This window comes from Schistocerca gregaria, chromosome 9 (genome assembly GCF_023897955.1).
Source record: "Schistocerca gregaria isolate iqSchGreg1 chromosome 9, iqSchGreg1.2, whole genome shotgun sequence".
In the NCBI taxonomy this organism is placed as follows: domain Eukaryota; kingdom Metazoa; phylum Arthropoda; class Insecta; order Orthoptera; family Acrididae; genus Schistocerca; species Schistocerca gregaria.
In genome coordinates, this window is record NC_064928.1 from 199,513,875 (window position 1) to 199,536,907 (window position 23,033).

Sequence of the window (23,033 nt, forward strand, 5' to 3'; positions counted from 1 at the left end):
CGTTAACATGAAACGAGTTGCCCTTCTTTGCACTTTTTCGATGTCCTCCGTCAATCCTACCGGGTAAGGATCCCACACCACGCAGCAATATTCCAGCAGAGGGCGGATAAGTGTAATGTAGGCTGTCTCTTTAGTAGGTTTGTCGCATCTTCTAAGTGTTCTGCCAACAAACCGCAGTCTTTGTTTCGCCTTCCTCACTATATTATCTATGTGGTCTTTCCAATATAATTTGCTCGTAATTGTAATTCCTAGGCATTTCATCGAATTGACAGCCCTTAGATTTGTGCGATTTATCGTATACCCTAAATTTATCGGATTTCTTTTAGTTACAGACTTGTTCGATTTCTGAGTCCCTTTGTCTTCAATAAAACAAATTATTTTTCTGGAATTTTACTCATTTATTTGTCCATTCATACACATCAGATCTACCATTTTACCGTCCCCTTCGGATAATTCTTCGTATTGTGTCTTTTTCTTTAGTATGTTTACAAGAAATTTTCGATATGTAGTCATACAGGTTACTTCGGCTAAGGTGTTACCCGTATAAACATGAGACTTTCCCTAGATGTTTCGCACACACATATGGAGAGATCTTAGCAGACTTTTCTCGCACCGCTTACGAAGAAAGAGTACCGAATTACTCAACTGATGTAAAATTCAATCATAGTTTCGTACAGAAGGCGAAACGGTCAATCCAATGGCTGCAGTCAAGTTACATGAATCGACAACTTAATACGCAAATTTCTACCAATGAAATTAACTTTCCTCGTGATTCTGGGCTTACCGATGCGTTGCTGAAGAGTTTCTTTCGAGCCACGCCAATCCAGCTGGCTCCGGGGCAGGTCCACAGGGGATCCCAATTCGGAATGATAACTTCTCTCACTGCTCGTTATTTTTTAACTTGCGCAACAAGGCAGTCGCGGCCTCCAGGGAACAGGGTTGCCAGGCCCAAAAATAAAAAAAAGCCGGCCTCCCAGCTGTGATTAGCCGGATACTTTTCCTTAAAAGCCATACTACCTCTTTTAAGTATAAATGGTCAGTCGGATACCCTCAGTCGTTTTTTAATAACCAATTACAGGCAATTTTTTGAGAGATTGTGCTTAAACATGCTTAAACTAAAAAAAGCAGTTACGAAACAGCCTTCTAATTTGGCAGTTATGATAGCAATTGAGCAGCCGGTCTTCTCAGTTGTTCAGTCTTCTTTCTGTCAAAACTTATTTGTTAGAACAGGCTTTTTTTCTATCGGAATCTAGTAGATCTGCAACGCTAGAGATTTTATCTTCTACGAATTCGGTGTCAGGATAAGGATTTTTCTACTCATTATAAAAGTAGCTTTAACCTAACTGTTGCATTGTGCCTTCGGTTTGGAAAACATATGCTGTTGCTCATAACCCGGCCGAAGTGTCCGAGCGGTTCTAGGCGCTACAGTCTGGAACCGCGCGACCACTACGGTCGCAGGTTCGAATCCTGCCTCGGGCATGGATGTGTGTGATGTCCTTAGGTTAGTTAGGTTTAAGTAGTTCTAAGTTCTAGGGGACTGATGACCTCAGAAGTTAAGTCCCATAGTGCTCAGAGCCATTTGATTTATTTTGCTCATAGAAATTCGAAATTAATATTTGAAATTTTTCCTTCCGCAACCACCTTGTAACAAGTTGTGATTCCTTTTTTTTTTTTTTAAGATTTGTTGATGCCTTCAGCTGCCAATTTCTTTATTTTATGTACGATTGTACAATTTTATGGATGATTTTTTAGCAGTAAATTATATCATGTGCGTCGTTGTTCCTATGACACCATATAATGCTTATAAAATAAATCCGAGATGTTCACGTTGTTTTAGGTGCACGTTACTTTCGAGCACTTGTGCACTAGACAGCAAGCAACAAGATTTATCTCTGTACATGGTGAAGAAATAATCCTCCGTCCACTGCTTCTGAAATTGACGATATTCAGCATCTACTTTTCTCCTATAACTACCAGACGTTTTGCGAAAAAGTCGATAAAGACGCACGGCAACACTTGTACGAAGTTAAACAACTAGCACAAAACTCTTGCTCGTAAACAGGGCTGTTCTAGGCAAATTTGGCGATTAGCAGCTAATTCTCATGCCACTGTCGCGTACTTATAGCGTCTGAAATCTATCAGTGTGTACAACAAACACAGCAGTAGGCTATAAATTAGACATGTGTGGTGCCAGCACTGATCCAGAGGTGACGATGTTTCTACTATATTGCGTTGTCTGTGTTGCTAAGAGAGACGATGCAAAGTTCCTTCGGACGTGGAAGCATATCCGAACGAACATGGCAAACGTCTCTCTTCAAAACACAGTCATTGCAATATTGTATTTATCCAGCCGATACCAGGCAGCGAATTAGAATTAAAATATCTTTCTCTGTACGGGAATTACATAATGTCCAAGGGTACAGGTCGTGACGCAGGAACGCAGACGTATGGAAGTTTGGGTCTGGCCGTGAGGTGTGCAGGGGGAGCGAAATCTGTGAAGGCAACTATTGGTGTAAAGAGGGACATCGGAGTTTGAGTCCCGGTGAGACAGCAATTTTCATTGTCATCATGCCCTTGTACAGCCATGGTTGTTCGTACATGCAACCGCAAATACATTTGACGGAAATATTTCTCCCGGCACACTTTCAAGGTGGTGAATTGATTCGTCCACTCTCCACACGTGTGTGAGCACATGGGCCATAACTTCGGGCTCAGAAGCCGGCCTAAGTGGCCGAGCGGTTCTAAGCGCTACAGTCTGGAACCGCGCGATCACTACGGTCCCAGGTTCGAATCCTGCCTCGGGCGTGGGTGTATGTGATGTCCTTAGGTTAGTTAGGTCTAAGTAGTTCTAAGTTCTAGGGGACTGATGACCACTGGAGTAAGTCCCATAGTACTCAGAGCCATTTGAACCATTTGGGCTCAGACCAAACGCTGATTATATCCAATGGCGGCGAAATGGCATTGCGCATGAGCAGATCAAGCAAAACTGTGTGGTGTGCGTCAAAAGCTACAAACCCGAGGCTAGTCAACCTTCGGTGGAAACATCGGAAAATAACAATGCGTGGGCCGCATTTTAACCATTCATTGGTCGGATCCGGTCCGCGAGCCACTGGTTGCTTACTCGTGGTGTAGCTGTAAACCGGAGCGCACCCACACCATGGGACGTCCGTTTTATCATCCCAGAGAGTTGCCCCTTTGATAACTAAGGCGACAAAAGTAATCGGATATGCACATATTCAGAAGGCGGTAATATTGCGTACACAAGGTATGAAGCAGCAGTGCATTGGCTGAGGCGTCATTTGTACTCAAGTGATTCATGTGACAAGGTTTTAGACGTGATTGTAGACGCACAACTGGAATTAACAGACCTTGAGCGCGGTATCCTAGTTGAGGCTAGACGCATGGGCATTCCATTTTTAGGGAATTCAATATTCCGAGGTCCACAGTGTTAAAGGTGTACCGAGAATGCCAAATTTCAGGCATTAGCTCTCACCACGGACACTACAGTGGGAGGACGACGGTTCAATCCCGTCTCCGGCCATCCTGATTTAGGTTTTCCGTGATTCCCCTAAATCGTTTCAGGCAAATGCCGAGATGGTTCCTTTGTAAGGGCACGGTCAATTTCCTTCCCAATCCTTCCCTAACCCTAGCTTGCGCTCCGTATCTTATGACCTCTTTGTCGACGGGACGTTAAACAATAACCACCACCACTGCAGTAGGCAATGACTTTCAGTTAGCTACAGAGAACAGTGGTGTTTGCGTAGAGTTGTCAGTGCTAACAGACAAGCAACATTGCGTCAAATAACCGCAGAAATCAATGTGGGACGTACAACCTTCCGTGAGGACAGTGCAGCGAAATTTGCCATCGATGGGCTATGGCAGCAGAAGAGCGACGAGGGTACTTTTGCTAACAGCACGACATCGCCTGGAGCGCCTCTCCAGGGCTCGAGAACATATCAGTTGGAACCTAGACGACTGGAAAACGGTTGGTAAGAGCTCACGGCAAGGCTCGAGTGTGGCGTAGACCCCACGAAGCCAAGGATCCAAATTGTCAACAAGGCACCTTGCAAGCTGTAGGTGGCTTCATAATGGTGTTGCCTGTGTTTGCTTGAAATTGACTGGGTTCTCTAGTCGAACTGAACCGATCGTTGTCTGGAAACGGCTATGTTCGGCTACTTGGACGCCATTTGCAGCTATTCATGTACTTCAGGTTCCCAAAACAACCATGGAATATTTATGGGTAGCACTGCGCCATGGCACCGGACATAATTGTTGGCGATTGGTTTGATGAACAAATGGCTCTGAGCACTATGGCACTTAACATCTGAGGTCATGAGTCCCCTACACCTTAGGACTACTTAAACCTAACTAACCTAAGGACACCACACACATCCATGCCCGTGGCAGGGTTCGAACCTGCGACCGTAGCAGCAGCGCGGTTCCGGAATGAAGCGCCTAGAACCGCTCGGCCACATCGGCCGGCGTTTGATGAACATTCTGGACAGTTCGAGAGAATGATTTGGCCACCCAGATCGCTCAACAAGAATCTCGGCAATTCCCAAGAATGATTACCTATCGAAGTTGGAGGGCTCCAAACGATACATATCGAAGTTGCGACAGTAAATCGACTATGGAAGTATCGTGGCGCGCGTTACGAGTATGTTTCAAGTTGTCTCTACAGCAACGCCAAAAGAGAGGCGTTAGAGAAGCACTTGTAAATTGAAAGGAGACGACTTGCCTTACTCGTCGTCGGCGTTATCGTCTTGTGATAGTCCGCGTGCAGGGGCAATTCCTTTCTTCCCGTACTCAGGGTAAACTCTGCCAATATCGCGCAGGAATATCGGCAGAGTGTCGCATGCGTCGACTTTCCCCCGCAAACGCAAGTTGTGAAAGTATAGGTACTGGAACAAATACAGTTCGTCCCTCTGTTCTGGACGCCCTTCTGTTTTTATGATCGACTTGACAGACTTCCACAGCCGTTCTATATTCTGGATATGTACAATGGCGTCATGTGAAGAGATGAACTCCACAGAATGGTTCACCAATTCGTGGTCGAACGCTTCAGTTTTTAGATTTTTGTACGACTGAAACCCGTCTGTAATTACTTTCGTACCAGACATTATGAAGTGTTTTATGAGACCCACTAGTCACCTTGTTTCGGACAGTACCCTCACAACGGAACACTTGCGGGACTCTCTTTCTATCCCACCGAATACCCAAATATGATCTATTTCACATTTAGAAGGCCATCCTCTCTGGTCCTTTCGCCTAGCAACATGAGATTGGTCTACTTCTGCAATTTCATTTGTGCCACCAATTGGCACATTATCATTTGTCACTATCATGTAACAGACTTCTCGGAGAAACCAATAGTCACAAGACGTAATTGCGGACAACTCAGTTTCTAATGCTGTGGCTTGTAACGTGTAATCTCGAATCCAGCACGACACAAGAATTACGCTCGTCTGAATGGATAATTTGGTGGACTCGAAACACGTATTTTTCCTGATGCTGCTTCGATTTCCGCAAAGTCCGCAATGAAATTGCAACGGTATCTCGGTGTCGACACTCCACTTACGACGTTTTACAGACTTATCAGCACCACAGTCCCTCCTTTCCTCGTCCGGAAGAAGTCCACATTTGCGGCAAAAATTCAAACATTTGTCTATGCTGCATATGCATGGAATTAAAGGGTTTTCCATGTCAGACAATCCGCAGAAGAAACGTGAGAAAAAGCAGACATTCCACTCGCTATCGACAGAAACCGTGTGGGTTTCCCAACCACGTCACAAGTAATTACGGCGCGAATGTAATGTACACGAACTAAAGGAACAACGGAAAACTGACAAAAATGACTATCACAAATAATTGATCATCTACATCTACGTGATTACTCTGCAGTTCACAGTTAAGTGGTGGGCAGAGGGTTCATCGAACCACGATCATACTCTCTCTCTCCACCATTCCACTCCCGAACAGGCGCGGGAAAAACGAACACCTAAACCTTTCTGTTCCAGCTCTGATTTCTCTTATTTTGTTTTGATAATCATTCCTACCTATGTAGGTTGCGCTCAACAATATATTTTCGCATTCGGAAGAGAATGTTGGTGACTGAAATTTCGTAAATAGATCTCGCCGCGACGAAAAACGTCTTTGCTTTAATGACTTCCATCCCAACTCGCGTATCATATCTGCCACACTCTTTCCCCTATTACGTGATAATACAAAACGAGCTGCCCCTCCCCCACCCCCACCCCTTTTTTTTTTTTTTTTTTTTTTTGAACCCTTTCGATGTCCTCCGTCAATCCCACCTGGTAAGGATCTCACACCGCGCAGCAATATTCTAACAGAGGACGAACGAGTGTAGTGTAAGCTGTCTCTTTAGTGGAGTTGTTGCATCTTCTAAGTGTACCGCCAATGAAACGCAACCTTTGGCTCGCCTTCCCCACCGTATTATCTATTTGGTCTTTCCAACTGAAGTTGTTCGTAATTTTTACACCCAGGTACTTAGTTGAATTGACAGCCTTGAGAATTGTACTATTTATCGAGTAATCGAATTCCGACGGATTTCTTTTGGAGCTCATGTGGATCACCTCACACTTTTCGTTATTTAGCGTCAACTGCCACCTGCCACACCATACAGCAATCTTTTCCAAATCGCTTTGCAACTGATACTGGTCTTCGCATGACCTTACTAGACGGTAAATTACAGCATCATCTGCGAACAACCTAACAGAACTGCTCAGATTGTCACCCAGAACATTTATATAGATCAGGAAGAGCAGAGGTCTCAGGACGCTTCCCTGGGGAACACTTGATATCACTTCAGTTTTACTCGATGATTCACCGTCTATTACTACGAACTGCGACCTTCTTGACAGGAAATCACGAATCCAGTCGCACAACTGAGACGATACCCCATAGCTCTGGAGCTTGATTAGAAGTCGCTTGTGAGGAACGGTGTCAAAAGCTTTCCGGAAATCTAGAAATACGAAATCAACTTGAGATCCCCTGTCGATAGCGGCCATTACTTCGTGCGAATAAAGAGCTATCTGCGTTGCACAAGAACGATGTTTTCTGAAACCATGCTGATTACGTATCAACAGATCGTTCCCTTCGAGATGATTCATAATGTTTGAATACAAAACCCTACTGCAAACCGACGTCAATGATATAGGTCTGTAGTTCGATGAATTACTCCTACTACCCTTCTTGAACACTGGTGCGACGTGCGCAATTTTCCAATCTGTAGGTACAGATCCATCGGTGAGCGAGCGGTTGCATATTGCTAAGTAGGGAGCTATTGTATCAGAGTAATCTGAAAGGAACCTAATCGGTATACGATCTGGACCTGAAGACTTGCCGTATCAAGCGATTTGAGTTGCTTCGCAACCGCTCAGGTATCTACTTCTAAGAAACTCATGCTAGCAGCTGTTTGTGTTTCATAACGCCCGGCCACGAGACTTCCATAATCTGTTTTCTACCACACGTTTGATATGTATCGTTTTGACTCCTCCGACTTCGATACGCAATCATTCTTGGAAATTATCGCAAAATAGATGTTGGCCGTAAGTAAGTAAATGAATGCGGTAGGTGAATGCGTGAAGTACTCACGATGCCCTCTGCTCCTGCGAGCACGGCGAACACGCGCGGGATGGAGCACCCCTGTTGCTTCACTCTATCCTGCCACATCCCGACGTCCTTGGTTCGCAGCCGGGCGTCTCCGCGGAAACCGCAACACAGCAGCTACGGTGTATGGGTGCGAACCGTGGGAGTGGATTGCGCCCGATTCTTGACGTCCTGCCGTCAAATTGTATTTTGTCGCGCTATTCAGAATGTGAGGCGGAAGACCACTTTCTTTGTGACAGATGTTTGTCGTTCCTGACCCAGTCAGACACGTTTTTAGGCACACGTCTTGACAAGACTGGCACAAGTCTGCGATGGCCCAACCAGGAATACTGGAGAATGTGATACAACCCGTCGGCGTTGACCATTGACGTCACACGTTACCACAGGTGATGCTTTTCAGAGATTTAAAAACATACGCAAATGTTGAGAAACAAGCGATTGTAGTACAGAGGAAACAGATCGTGGACATATATCGCTTAGACCCATATTTCGGACGTAATATTATAAATATCACTTGTTTCACAGTAGGAAAGCCAAGTATCTTAGCTTTCGTTAGATCTAGTATCCCATTCTGCAGTTGACCTATATATGTCATCTGAAGGATAGGATACTAGTGCTGGCGAAGGCAAAAAAAAACGACAAACGTAATATTGCCATGCAGTACCTCGTTGACATGTACAGGGTGGTCCATAGAACGTGACCGGGCCAATTATCTCACGAGATAAGTGTCAAACGAAAAAACTACAAACAACGAAACTTCTCTAGCTTGAAGAGGGACACCAGATGGCTCTATAGTTGCCCGCTAGATGGCGCTGCCATATGTCATACGGATATCAACTGCGATTTTTAAATAGGAAACCCCATTTTTTATTACATATTCATGTAGTACGTAAAGAAATATGAATGTTTTAGTTGGACCACTTTTTTCACTTTGTGACAGATGGCGCTGTAATAGCCACAAACATACGGCTCACAATTTTACGCAAACAGTCGGTAACAGGTAGGTTTTTTAAATTAAAATAAAGAACGTAGGCACGCTTGAACATTTTATTTCGGTTGTTCCAATGTGATACATGTACATTTGTGAACTTGTCAATTCTGACAACGCATGCTGTTACAGCGTGATTACCTGTAAATACCACATTAATGCAATAAATGCTCAAAATGACATCCGTCAACTTGAATGCATTTGGCAATACGTGTAACGACATTCCTCTCAACAGCGATTAGTTCCCCTTCCGTAATATTCACACATGCATTGACAATGCGCTGATGCATGTTGCCAAGCGTTGTCGGTGGATCACGATAGCAAATATCCTCCAACTTTCTCCACAGAAAGAAATCCGGGGACGTCAGAACCCGTGAACGTGCGGGCCATGGTATGGTGCTTCGACGATCAATCCACCTTTCATGAAATATGCTAGTCAATACCGCTTCAACAGCACGCGAGCTATGTGCTGGATATCCATCATGTTGGAAGTACATCGCCATTCTGTCATGCAGTAAAACATCTACTAGTTACATCGGTAGAACATTACGTAGTAAATGAGCATACATTGCACCATTTAGATTGCCATCTATAAAATGTTGGTCAATTATCATTTCTCCTATAATGCCGCACCCTACATTAACCCGCCAAGGTCGCTGATGTTCCACTTGTCGCAGCCTTCGTGGATTTTCCGTTGCGCATACTATGCCGGTTTACGTTACCGCTGTTGGTGAATGACGCTTCGTCTCTAAATAGAACGCGTGCAAAAAATCTGTCACCGTCCCGTAATTTCTCTTGTGGCCAGTTGCAGATCTGTACACGACGTTCAAAGTCGTCGCCATGCAATTCCTGGTGCATGGAAATATGGTACGGATGCAATCGATGTTGATGTAGCATTCTCAACACCGACGTTTTTGAGATTCACGATTCTAGCGCAGTTTGTCTGCTACTGGTGTGCAGATTAGCCGTGACAGCAGCTAAGGCATCTACTTGGGCATCATCATTTGTTGCAGGTCGCGGTTGACGTTTCACATGTGGCTGAACACTTCCTGTTTCCTTAAATAACGTAACTATCAGGCGAACGGTCCGGATGCTTAGATGATGTCGTCCAAGATACCGAGCAGCATACATAGCACACGCCCGTTGGGCATTTTGATCACAATAGCCACACATAATCACGATATCGATCTTTTCCGCAATTGGTAAACGGCCCATTTTACCACGGTAATGTATCACGAAGCAAATACCGTCTGCACTGGCGGAATGTTACGTGATACCACGTACTTACACGTTTGTGACTATTACAGCGCCATATATCACAAAGCGAAAAAAGTAGTCCAACTAAAACATTCATATTTCTTTACGTACTACAGGAATATGTAATAAAAAGTTGGGATTCCAATTTTAAAAAACGCAGTTGATATTCGTTTGATCTATGGCAGCGCCATCCAGCGGGCCAACCATAGCGCCATCTGGTTTCTCCCTTCAAGCTAGATAGTTTCGTTGTTTGCAGGAATTTCGTTTGATGCTTATCTCGTGAGATATTTGGCCCGGTCACTATCAGTGGACCACCCTGTATAGTACCTCCATACTTTACACCCTCGTACAACCTCTCCGACCTAATAACTAGAAAAATCTGCAAGCTCACAGCAATACTTAAGGAAGGAAATAGTAATCCACTCAGTTACAGTCCCATTAGCACTGGAGTCGATTTTCAGTAGGATTTTGGAATATATAAATCACAACCAGCTGTTTATTCACACAAAGTAATGAGTTATGGACTGTTGATGTTGAACTGTTTCTATATTTCTAGACTTCCAGAAGGATTTTGACAGCGTTCCTCACAAGCGACTGCTAACAAGTTGCGTGTCTATAGAGTAACGTATCACTTATGCTACTGGATTGATGATTTCCTGTCGTAAAGGTCACAGTTCATAGTAACTGACGGGAAGTCAGCGAGCAAATCATAGCTAATATCTAGCGTTCCCCAAGGAAGTACTATAGGTCCCTGCTGTTCCTGATCTATATATACAGTTTGGAGACAATCTGAGCAGCCCTCTTAGACTATTTGCAGATGATGCTCTTAATTACCGTTTTGTAAAGTCATCAGAAGATCAAAAGCACTTGCAAAGTGATTTCCGTAAAATATCAGTATGGTGTGGAAAGTAGCAATTGACATTAAATAATGAAAAGTGTGAGATCATCGACATGGGTGCTATAAAAACACCGTTAAAATTTGGTTTCACGTTAAATCACACAAATCTAAAGGCTCTCAATTCTACTAAATACTTAGAGATACCAATTACGAACAATTTAAATTGGAATGATCACATACATAATGTTGTGGGCAATGCAAAACAAAGACTACGTTTTATTGACAGAACACTTAGGAAGTGCAACAGGTCTACTAAAGAGGCTGCCTCCGTCCTGTTAGAGTATGCTGTGTGACGTGAGATCCGCATCAGGTGGAACTGACGGAGGACAACGAAAAAGCTCAAAGAAGGGCAGACCGTTTTGTATTCTCGCGAAACAGGGAAGACAGTTGTCACGCTATGATAAGCGTGTTGAGCTGGCATTTTTCGGTGCGGCGAGAAGTTTTCACGCAGCTTAAGTCAGCAACTTTCTCATCCGAATGTGAAAATATTTTATTGACAGCCGCCTCCATAAGGAGAAATGGTCATCCTAATAAAATAAAGAGAAATCGTAAGATTTAAATATTCGTGTTTTCTGCGTGCTGTTCGGGTGTGGAATGGAACAGAAATATTCCGTAGGTGGTCCGATGAATGCTTTGCCAGGCACTTAAATCTGAATTGCAAACCAATCAACTTAGACGTAGATATAGGCTAAAACTTTCGGTAGTTTAAGAATTCGGTGGGAATATTATAAATAGTACTTCTTGAAACTGGACGAATAAGAAGATAATCGCGAAACGCTCACATTCTTAACATTTTGAATCAGCTTTCTGCATCAAGTCCTCATTTATAACAGACGGTTGCCCACTTTTCACTTCATCTTACGACCGTTATGTATCTCTGTAACCAATGTTCGTATCATTCATAGCTTCAATTGCACAACAACGATCTTGCGTCTGGTGTGTGATGAATTAGTTTCTACGCGTTTATTGTTGTAAAATCGAAATGTCCTTAGAAGTGTGATATCACGTAAGGTTTTCACGATATTTCTGTTTTTTTTTTACGTTTTTGGTTGATTTCTTTTATTTTCCATTCGCACCTTTCCCTGCAAGATGGGTGCTTTGAGAGAACAAGTTGTCGATAAACTCTCCCTGCCTGTATTTGGTCCCCTGATGCTCTCAAATTTTCAAACAGTATATTCCAGTCATCACTTTGTTTGTGAATCTACTAATAGTATAAACATTGGTTTGCATTTCCTTACCTTCTAAGATAATCCATATGGTCAGTATAGCCCCGTGTGTTCCAGTATTTCTTCTGAATCCAAAGTGATCTTTCTCGAAGTAATATGAATTAATATGTACAGCAACAACCACCTGTTACGAATCTTCCATTATTACTAACAAGTTACTGGTACAGTATATGTTATAAAAAATCTACATTGCATTCTCAGCCCCCAAGAAACAACATCCATATAACATGAATATATTCAAGTTCTAACAATTTTTCCATTGTGCTGTATATATTTTGTGTAAGTATTATGCAACCATGATTTTTTGAATTAATGGTTGGCTAGGTTTCGCATCAGCGAGCACTTTCCTATTTTCGAATTGGAATATTTTCATTTTTGTCTTGTTAGAGTATCTCAAACTTTCTCACCATAGTAGGTTCTTTCAGCTGCTTCCAATCTTTGTACAGGTGCGTGTTTTAACGTACTATAATAAAAAATACTCAGGAGGATGCATAAATTTCCATCACTTTTTTATTAATAAAATACTCTCATATTTACATCTATTGTATATAACGTCTTCTTTACTGGAAAACTGATACATTGGCACGGACTCTGATAATACACATTACTCCTAGAACAAAACATTTTTAGTAGCATGGCAACAAGAAAAGTGAGTACTTCAATATTCCTCGCCGGCTTGGAAGCCTTACCAGATGGGATTTTTTAAATTTATTGCCTTTCGAAACGTGTCCATACAGTCATCTCATCACAGGAAATGTTGTAATTAAATTTGTTTTGACAATTCACGGTAGAACTTAGTTCAAGTCGTAACCTGGTACGAAGCTACACAGGATTAACAAAGGACTGATTCGACATAAAACGAAATTTACTATCAGAGAATACTAAAACGAGTAAACAACACGAAAATGGACCGTAGGAAACACAGTGGTGGTATACTATGCAAGTCCTACTGGTAACATAATAAAAAAGATAAATTTCCGTTGGTACGCATTGAGACCGTAAAATGCTCTTTGTATGTTTTGTGAGAATTATTTCAAAAGCTGCGGATAGAGAATTGAATACTTTTGCAGGCCTGTAAATACCATCTATACAGAAAAGGAGAACAGTTTCCAAGAACCAGAGTTTTGTATTATAGCCAGATGTGTAGATAGACCAGTTTTCTTCAGAACTTACATATAGGAGGTACGTAGTGACATACATTTAGAGGCAGGACGTGCCAAATTTTGCTGAGTAGCACATAAGAAAATAGTCAGTTAAGAGGAGGTTTATTATCGTTTGGTTCAAAAAATCGATTTCTTTTAAATTGCAGTTTTGAATCGATAAAGGTGTTTAGAATCCACCCCTGAAACGGTTTTTCCGAATAAGGAACAGAAATGTTTGTTATTCGCGGTTGAACAGAAAACTGCACCCGCCTGAAATCGGCCTTTTTCACTCACCAGATTTTTTTTTCTTTCGGAGGACGAGTTATTGTACCTGTGCTTTGGAGGCAAAACACACAATCCAAATGAAAGTTTGAACGCGTGTGTTTGGAAGTTAGCTCCCAAGTCTTTGCACTCTGGTGCGAAACCGTGGAGACTGCGACTTTCGTGGCTGTGAGCAGCTTCAGCGAAGGGTATTCAGCAATTCTGAAGACCATGACGACGACGGACGTCAGCCTGGGTCTCTATTCGACGCAGTTCGCCAAGCATTGGGACGACCACCGGATTCAAACGGTCGAAAACCGCTTGTCACCGGTCTTACGAGCGGCTCTGGAGCAGCGCAGCATGGTCCAGATCGAGCAGAACGCCCTCTATGAGGAAGAGGAAGAACTATTTTATGGACCCGGAATAGCAGATTGAACGTACTTTGCATAATATTGCATTTACATGTAGTCAAAACTTGAAACGCGTTTTTCTCGAAATGACGGTTTTTTTTCCCTCCGCGATATGGTAACTTTAAATATACTGAACCGATTGGCATGAGTCTTTGTTTCCAATGAAGCTAAGTAAATGGTCTAGGAGTTGTACCACTTTTATTCCGATCCATCAACTATAAATATTTTTACCTGGCCGACGAAATCGAAAAATCGATGAAAAACCATATTTTTTTAAGTGGCCGCCATTTTGTTTCTTATGGTCCAAATAACTTACCTGAGGTACAACTCCTAAAGAATCTTATATACTTCGCTAACGTCAACCCAGTTTTGATTTCAGACGAATCGCTAACCTGTGACATTCCGCGCGTGGAGGTCTACTTCGAAACTTTGTTTCGTTCCGTCGGCACTTCCCCCCTTTGCTCTTCGACATTTCCGGTCGAAAAAATTCCACTTTGTAGAGGAAAATCAGTAAACATTTTGACCAAATTTGACATTGGTATCTATAACACATCAGGAGAAAAAATTCTCAAAGAATATGCTTTTTTCGGGGGCTAAAGATAGTAAACCTCCCCTTAACTGACGTTTGGTCTTCTCCTGGCGCTGTAAGTACGAAAGCATCAGATTAGACCAAGAGCCCGAAGATTACTTGCAAGGATGTTTATGTGATACGTGTTCCGAGGGCATTGTAGAAATATATGTTATAGATCTTCTGCCTCTGCGCAACAACACGGAGGGGTTGCGTTTACGTTGAGCCGACAAAGGTATTTATCGAACTTCCAATGATTAAATTAAAAAAATGTCGTGTGACTAGGGCCTCCCGTCGAGTAAAACGTTCGCCGGGTGCAAGTCTTTCGATTTGACTCCACTTCCGTGACTTGCGCGTCCATGGGGATGAAATGATGATGATGATGACAACTCAACACCCAGTCCCTGAGCGGAGAAAATCTCCGACCCAGCCGGGAATCGAACCCTGGCCCTTAGCATTGACAGTCTGTCGCACTCCTAGCTAAACCCTCTGACCGAACACGCTGAGCTACCGTGCCGGTTAACCACTCAGCTACCGGGGGACGGACATGATTAAATTTCAACCATGCTTTGACTATAGTGAAGGTCCTTGATGTTTGTGTCTTATCATACCGACATGGGATTGATACATACTTACTACGTGCATTTCTGGATGTAGAACACTCGTTTGAAAAAGATCAAACAAGTGTAGAGCGTCTTCAAGACATTTCATGATACTACTACACCTACTGTGAAGATGCATTTAAGGCGATATGTTTGACAGTCTTTTCCTGGATGATGACAACACTGTATCGTCAAGCGGTCCTGGCGGAGCCTCCAGCGACTGTCGCGGTGACAGTTCAGCGGTCAGGTCCGTTCAAGGCTGCGACCAGCTGACGTTGCCTGGAGACGTGGTCCCCTTACACGGCTGACACGGTGATCCCTATGCGACGCTGGTGTAGCATGGTGGTGCCGTTGGCGTCAGAGCCATGCCATCCGCGTCGCAGTAGGTTCCCTGGGTAGGGGTGGAGACCCCCGTGGGCACCGTGCAGTAGCCGTTACCCGCCTCGGGGCGAACTCCACAGTCCAGCTCCAGGCTGTAGCTGTGCACCATCAGCCAGAAGTACACCATCAGCCCTGGAACACCGCGAAAACGGAGCCACCGCATCAGTTTATCTTCCCCAGGGCTGCTGTCTGTGCAGATCTGTGTAAGGGATATCTGCACGTCTGGTCATTAAATTCCAACCCCACAACGTGTAGCAAATAAAGTAAATTCACTTATGTCCATCTACAGAATAGTTGGAAGAATACGCAAGTGTGTTTGTACTAGAGATGGGTAGTTCGCGAACGAACGGGTGCAAAGGAATGATTCACCAAGATGAACGAAAGGATCAAGGAACGAATTCCAAGGAACGATCGCTTCATAGTTCACTTCGGTCGCGGCGGTCTACTTATAGATCCCGGGAACGAGGAACGATCGCTTCATAGTTCACTAGTTCACTTCGGTCGCGGCGGTCACTTCGGCAGTTCTCGTTCCAGCCTCGGTCGCGTGCTCCTCTGTCTCGGTCTCCCTCGACCGCACTCGTCGTTCTTCGCACGACCGCCTGTCTCAGTTCCACTGCCGACTGCTCCTAGTTAGTTCAGTATCCAGTTGTTCGTTACGTTCACTGCGCTCGCCCATTTTACATGTGTTCCAAACTGTTCTTGCACTTGGGTCTTGCTATTCAGCGTCCACGACAGGTAATCAAAAAGTATTTTATAGTTACGTAAATTACATAAAAATTACGTTGTATGTAATAGGTACGTCTTTTCAGGTAACAAAAGGGCATATCAGCTCACTTCATTATATCGATGAACAGTAGAAGTCATACTTATAACAAGGCAAGTTTTTTTGTTATTCATATATTGTTTGGTTTCATCGACTTGATTCAGCAACTAACTATCAATAATTTGCTTAATTTTTAGTGTAAGAAAATTCATATAAACCGATTTTCGTGTATCTTTCACATACAAAACATTACATTTAGGAAGGCTCTTATTATTTTTATGTACGGTTGTTTCCAATTTGCATTACCTGCTAGTTTGGTTTCTTTGAAGAAAAAAAAAAGTGAGTTGTGGGTCATTTTCGCTCAGTAGGAAAAGCGGTGCCTCTCCATTTGGGTAAGAAAAAGATTGCCATAAAATCGTATTTACTTATTATCTCAAAAACATTTGTTCGGAAGGAGCTTTCAAACCAAAATCTCTATTACTGCGAACTTAATTATTATTATTATTATTGCTGCATTAACTTTAATAATGCAACGTAAAAACCTAATTTTTACTAAGCATGTCACCCAAGTATGATGAGAAAACTACATTTTATTTTATGCTTCCATAAAGTCTCTACTTCGCCTACGAACTCAGAGACAACGTGAAGTATATATACGGTGTAAACCATTATTGTTTACATCGTAACATAGCTATATAGTGGAAGTCGAAACGAAGAATTTTATACAAGACACTTGTGGTCTGTTAAGTTGGGAAACAGCCACCAACAGGTTTACAAGACTACATGAGCTGTAGCCCATGCGCGTTTCGTGAGATTTTCATGTTCTCTTCTCCAGCCCTTTACACATCACCATCGATTGTTTCGTAATTGTTGCTTGCATTAGCTTGTTATTTCTTCACTGCCTAATTATTACATGTTTGCTGTTTGTTGTCTCTGCTCGTAACGGGCAACACATACACTCCTGGAAATGGAAAAAAGAACACATTAACACCGGTGTGTCAGACCCACCATACTTGATCCGGACACTGCGAGACGGCTGTACAAGCAATCATCACACGCACGGCACAGCGGACACACCAGGAGCCGCGGTGTTGGCCGTCGAATGGCGCTAGCTGCGCAGCATTTGTGCACCGCCGCCGTCAGTGTCAGCCAGTTTGCCGTGGCATACGGAGCTCCATCGCAGTCTTTAACACTGGTAGCATGCCGCGACAGCGTGGACGTGAACCGTATGTGCAGTTGACGAACTTTGAGCGAGGGCGTATAGTGGGCATGCGGGATGCCGGGTGGACGTACCGCCGAATTGCTCAACACGTGGGGTGTGATGTCTCCACAGTACATCGATGTTGTCGCCAGTGGTCGGCGGAAGGTGCACGCGCCCGTCGACCTGGGACCGGACCGCAGCGACGCACGGATGCGCGCCAAGACCGTAGGATCCTAAGCAGTGCCGTAGGGGACCGCACTGCCACTTCCCAGCAGATTAGGGACACTGTTGCTCCTGGAGTATCGGCGAGGACCATTCGCAACCGTCTCCATGAAGCTGGGCTACGGTCTCGCACACCGTTAGGCCGTCTTCCGCTCACGCCCCAACATCGTGCAGCCCGCCTCCAGTGGTGTCGCGACAGGCGTGAATGGAGGGACGAATGGAGACGTGTCGTCTTCAGCGATGAGAGTCGCTTCTGCCTTGGTGCCGATGATGGTCGTATGCGTGTTTGGCGCCGTGCAGGTGAGCGCCACAATCAGGACTGCATACGACCGAGGCACACAGGGCCAACACCCGGCATCATGGTGTGGGGAGCGATCTCCTACACTGGCCGCACACCTCTGGTGATCGTCAAGGGTACACTGAATAGTGCACGGTACATCCAAACCGTCATCGAACCCATCGTTCTACCATTCCTAGACCGGCAAGGGAACTTGCTGTTCCAACAGGACAATGCACGTCCGCATGTATGCCGTGCCACCCAACGTGCTCTAGAAGGTGTAAGTCAACTACCCTGGCCAGCAAGATCTCCGGATCTGTCCCCCATTGAGCATGTTAGGGACTGGATGAAGCGTCGTCTCACGTGGTCTGCACGTCCATCACGAACGCTGGTCCAACTGAGGCGCCAGGTGGAAATGGCATAGCAAGCCGTTCCACAGGACTACATCCAGCATCTCTACGATCGTCTCCATGGGAGAATAGCAGCCTGCATTGCTGCGAAAGGTGGATATACACTGTACTAGTGCCGACATTGTGCATGCTGTGTTGCCTGTGTCTATGTGCCTGTGGTTCTGTCAGTGTTATCATGTGATGTATCTGGCCCCAGAAATGTGTCAATAAAGTTTCCCCTTCCTGGGACAATGAATTCATGGTGTTCTTATTTCAATTTCCAGGAGTGTAGTTCGTAATTGGCGAGCAGTGTGTACGCGGGACCGGTTTTCCGCGCGCCAACCTATATTATATACCTGCGATCAGCCACACAACGCTACAGCTGGCTAAACGAGAGGTTCTGCAGAACCACAAAAATTACTTCTAAAAGCGTGTAAGAATTCAGACTCCAGGGGGAAGGCAAGTGCCCTCTCTTAGTGCCCTCCATCCTTCAGTCACCTACACGACTAGTTTTCAGTTTTTCATAAGAACCATATACCAAGCACAAATGAACGGTGAACGAGTAAAAATGAACGGTTCCCAAAAAAGAACGATCAGCAGTGAACTAGTCTCCCAAAGATGAACGACTTAGCCCATCTCTAGTTTGTACGAGCGGCGTCCAATAAGTCAGTGTTCTGATAGGTTTGAAACGACCCACCACGAACTCCTCTCCTGGGCCAATCTTTTCATCTGAGCAGCATTTGCAACTTACATCCTCAATTATTTCCTTCATATATTCCAATCTGTGCCTTTTGTACATGGTCAGGGAAGGGGGAAGGAGGTTACTGCATCCAGCTTACGGCGGCAGTGTCGAGCAGTCAGGACTGAGCGGTCAGGACTTGTGAGTGGACATCCAGAGCTGCCGTGAAGGAACTTAGATAAAATAAGGAGAATATATTTCAGGTGGGAACTTAATGAGATGGGACCTGGATAAACTGAAAGAACCAGAGGTTGTACAGAGTTTCAGGGAGAGCATAAGGGAACAGTTGACAGGAATGCGGGAAAGAAATACAGTAGAAGAAGAAGGGGTAGCTTTGAGGGATGAAGTAGTGAAGGCAGCAGAGGATCAAGTAGGTAATAAGATGACGGCTAGTGGAAACCCTTGGGTAACAGAAGAGATATTGAACTTAATTGATGAAAGGAGAAAATACAAAAATGCAGCAAGTGAAGCAGGCAAAAAGGAATACAAACGTCTCAAAAATGAGATCGACAGGAAGTGCAAATTGGCTAAGCAGGGATGGCTAGAGGACAAATGTAAGGATGTAGAGACTTACCTCACGAGGGGTAAGATAGGTACTGCCTACAGGAAAATTAAAGAGACCTTTGGAGAAAAGAGAACCACTTGTATGAATATTAAGAGCTCAGATGGAAACCCAACTCTAAGCAAAGAAGGGAAAGCAGAAAGATGGAAGGAGTATATAGAGGGTCTATACAAAGGCGATGTACTTCAGGACAATATTATGGAAATGAAAGAGGATGTAAATGAAGATGAAATGGGAGATATGATACTGTGAGAAGAGTTTGACAGAGCACTGAAACACTTAAGTCGAAACAAGGCCCCAGGAGTAGACAACATTCCATTGGAACTACTGACGGCCATGGGAGAGCCAGTCCTGACAAAACTCTACCGTCTGGTGAGCTAGGTGTATGAGACAGGCGAAATTCCCTCAGACTTCAAGAAGAATATAATAATTAGAATCCCAAAGAACGCAGGTGCTGACAGATTATTACTGGACTATCAGTTTAATAAGTCACGGCTGCAAAATACGAAAGCGGATTCTTTGGAGACGAATGGAAAAACTAGTAGAATCTGACCTCGGCGAAGATCAGTTTGGATTCCGTAGAAATATGGGGACACGTGAGGCCATACTGACCCTACGACTTATCTTAGAAGAAAGATTAAGGAAACACAAAGCTACGTTTCCAGCATTTGTAGACTTAGAGAAAGCTTTTGACAATGTTGACTGGAATACTCTCTTTCAAATTCTGAAGGTGGCAGGGGTAAAATACAGGGAGCGAAAGGCTATTTACAATTTCTACAGAAACCAAATGGCATTTATAAGAGTCGAGGGACATGAAAGGGAAGCAGTGGTTGGGAAGGGAGTGAGTCAGGGTTGTAGCCTGTCCCCGATGCTATTCAATCTGTATATTGAGCAAGCAGTAAAGGAAACAAAAGAAAAATTCGAAGTAGGTATTGAAATCCACGGAGAAGAAATAAAAACTTTGAGGTTCGCCGATGACATTGTAATTCTGTCAGAGACAGAAAAAGGACCTGGAAGAGAAGTAGAGCAGAATGGACAGTGTCTTGAAAGGAGGGTATAAGATGAACATCAACAAAAGCAAAACGAGGATAATGGAATGTAGTCGAATTAAGTCGGGTGATGCTGAGGGAATTAGATTGGGAAATGAGACACTTAAAGTAGTAAAGGAGTTTTGCTATATGGGGAGGAAAATATCTGATGATGGTCGAAGTAGAGAGGATATAAAATGTAGACTAGCAATGACAAGGAAAGCGTTTATGAAGAAGAGAAATTTGTTAACATCCAGTATTGATTTAAGTGTCAGGAAGTCGTTTCTGAAAGTACTTCTATGGAGTGTAGCCATGTATGGAAGTGAAACGTGGACGATAAATAATTTAGACAAGAAGAGAATAGAAGCTTTCGAAATGTGGTGCTACAGAAGAATGCTGAAGATTAGATGGGTAGATCACATAACTAATGAGAAGGTATTGAATAGAATTGGGGAGAAGAGGAGTTTGTGGCACAACTTGGCTAGAAGAAGGGATCGGTTGGTAGAACATGTTGTGAGGCATCAAGGGGTCATCAATTTAGTACTGGAGGGCAGCGTGGAGGGTAAAAATCGTAGAGGGGGACCAAGAGATGAGTACAGTAAGCAGATTGAGAAGTATGTGGGCTGCAGTAGGTACTGGGAGATGAAGAAGATTGCACAGGATAGAGTGGCATGGGAGAGCTGCATCAAACCAGTCTCAGGACTGAAGACCACAACAACAACATATTTCAGTGTACGGAACACAAAGGGCGCGCCTAGGATCGGAAGTTACCTGGTTTTGGCCAGTCTAGGAGGTCGATGAACTAAATAAGTGGGCAGAGGAAGGGGAGGCCGGTCGGCGGCCGGTCGTGAAACGCACAGTCGGAGGCGCCGCCTCCCCCCCTTCCCCCCCACCCCAAAAAAAGACGTATGTTCTGCTCGAGGTCTAGATTACAAGGAAACTAAGCAACTGTGTTCTGGACTACAGAATTTCCCAGCGTCCACATACGTGACCCACGCACGCTATTAGCTAAAACCGATGGCGTGAATTCGCTAACAGAAGGCTCGAGGCGTCTCCTTGTGAGCAGCTTCAACTGGGCAGAACTGCCTCGGCTCTCAAAGACAGACACCTTGTATCACGTAGGCACAGCCGAAGTTGCTCTGCGAGAAAGATCTAACTAGGGCCTTTGAAATAAATTTTTTAAACCAATTCCATAAAATATTTCTAGACTGGTAGCCACCATATACTTTACACTTCAGTTGTTACCCTCTGCAGCTCCCTCTAGTTCCAACGAAGTTATTCGTTGATGTCTTAAAAGATGTGATGTCATCCTCTACCTCCTTCAAAAAAATGGTTCAAATGGCTCTGAGCACTATGGGACTTAACATCTGAGGTCATCAGTCCCCTAGAACTTAGAACTACTTAAAGCTAACTAACCTAAGGACATCATACACATCCCTGTCCGAGGCAGGATTCGAACTTGCGACCGTAGCAGTCGCGGCGGTTCAGGACTGAAGCGTCCAGAACCGCTCGGCCACCGCTGCCGGCCTCTCCCTCCTTCTTGTCGGTGTTTTCCACATATTACTCCCTCATTCGTTACCTTATCAGTCCACTTAATTTTCAACTTCTTCTGTAGCACCACATCTGAAATACTTCGATTCTCTTCTGCTTCGTTTTTCCACAGTCCACACTTCACTACCATACAATGCTGAGCCCCGATCATACATTCTCAGAAATTTATTCTTCAGATTAAGACCTATGTTTGACGCTAGCATACTTCTCTTGGGCAGAAATGTCCTCTTTCGCATTCTGGGCTGCTTTTTATGTTCTCGTTACTCAATCTGTCGTAGGTTATTTTGCCACCTAGCTAGCAGAATGTCTTAAGAATGAGATTTTCGCTCTGCAGTGGAGCGTTCGCTGATATGAAACTTCCTGGCAGATTAAAACTATGTGCAGGACGCAGACTCGAACTCGGGACCTTTGCCTTTCGCTGGCAAGTGTTCTACCATCTGAGCTACTCAGGCTTGAAAGGAAAAGATCCCGAGTTCGAGTCTCGGTCCGGCACACAGTTTTAATCTGCCAGGAAGTTTCAGAATGTCTTAACCTCATCTACTTCATGCTCATCAGTTCTGATGTTAAGATTCTCGTTGCTCTCATCTCTGCTGCTACTCATTACTTTCGTCTCTTCTGTGTTTACTCTCAATCCATATTATATGTTTGTTAGACTGTACGTCCCATTCCGTGCATCCTGTAACTCTTCTTCACTTTCACTGAGGACAGGAATGCTATCAGTGGGTGTTAACACTTACGTCCTTCCGTCTGGAATTTTAATCCCACTCTGGAACCTCTTTTATTTCTATCATTGCTTCTTCGTCGTATAGATTGAACACCATGGGTGAAGGACTACATCCATGCCTTACACTCTTTTTAATTCGAGACTTCGTTCTTGGTCTTCTAGTCTTATTGTTCCTTTTTGGTTCTTGCACGTACTGTGTGTTAACTGTCTTTCAC

The 23,033-nt window shown here is 44.1% G+C and overlaps 2 protein-coding genes across 3 annotated transcripts in view; one reads left to right on the top strand and one right to left on the bottom strand.

Moving 5' to 3' along the window:
• Positions 1 to 23,033, top strand: part of LOC126292035 (amyloid-beta-like protein) — a 1,795,419-nt gene that overhangs the window by 724,934 nt on the left and 1,047,452 nt on the right. The gene's annotated exons all lie outside the window — the stretch shown is intronic.
• LOC126292043 (uncharacterized) overlaps positions 12,491 to 23,033 on the bottom strand; it is a 33,313-nt gene continuing 22,770 nt past the window's right edge. For both annotated transcript variants that reach the window (XM_049985842.1, XM_049985843.1), the window contains exon 6: positions 12,491 to 15,494. In XM_049985842.1, the coding sequence (XP_049841799.1) occupies positions 15,301 to 15,494 (194 nt within the window). In that variant the 3' untranslated portion in view covers positions 12,491 to 15,300. The remainder of the gene's footprint in view (positions 15,495 to 23,033) is intronic.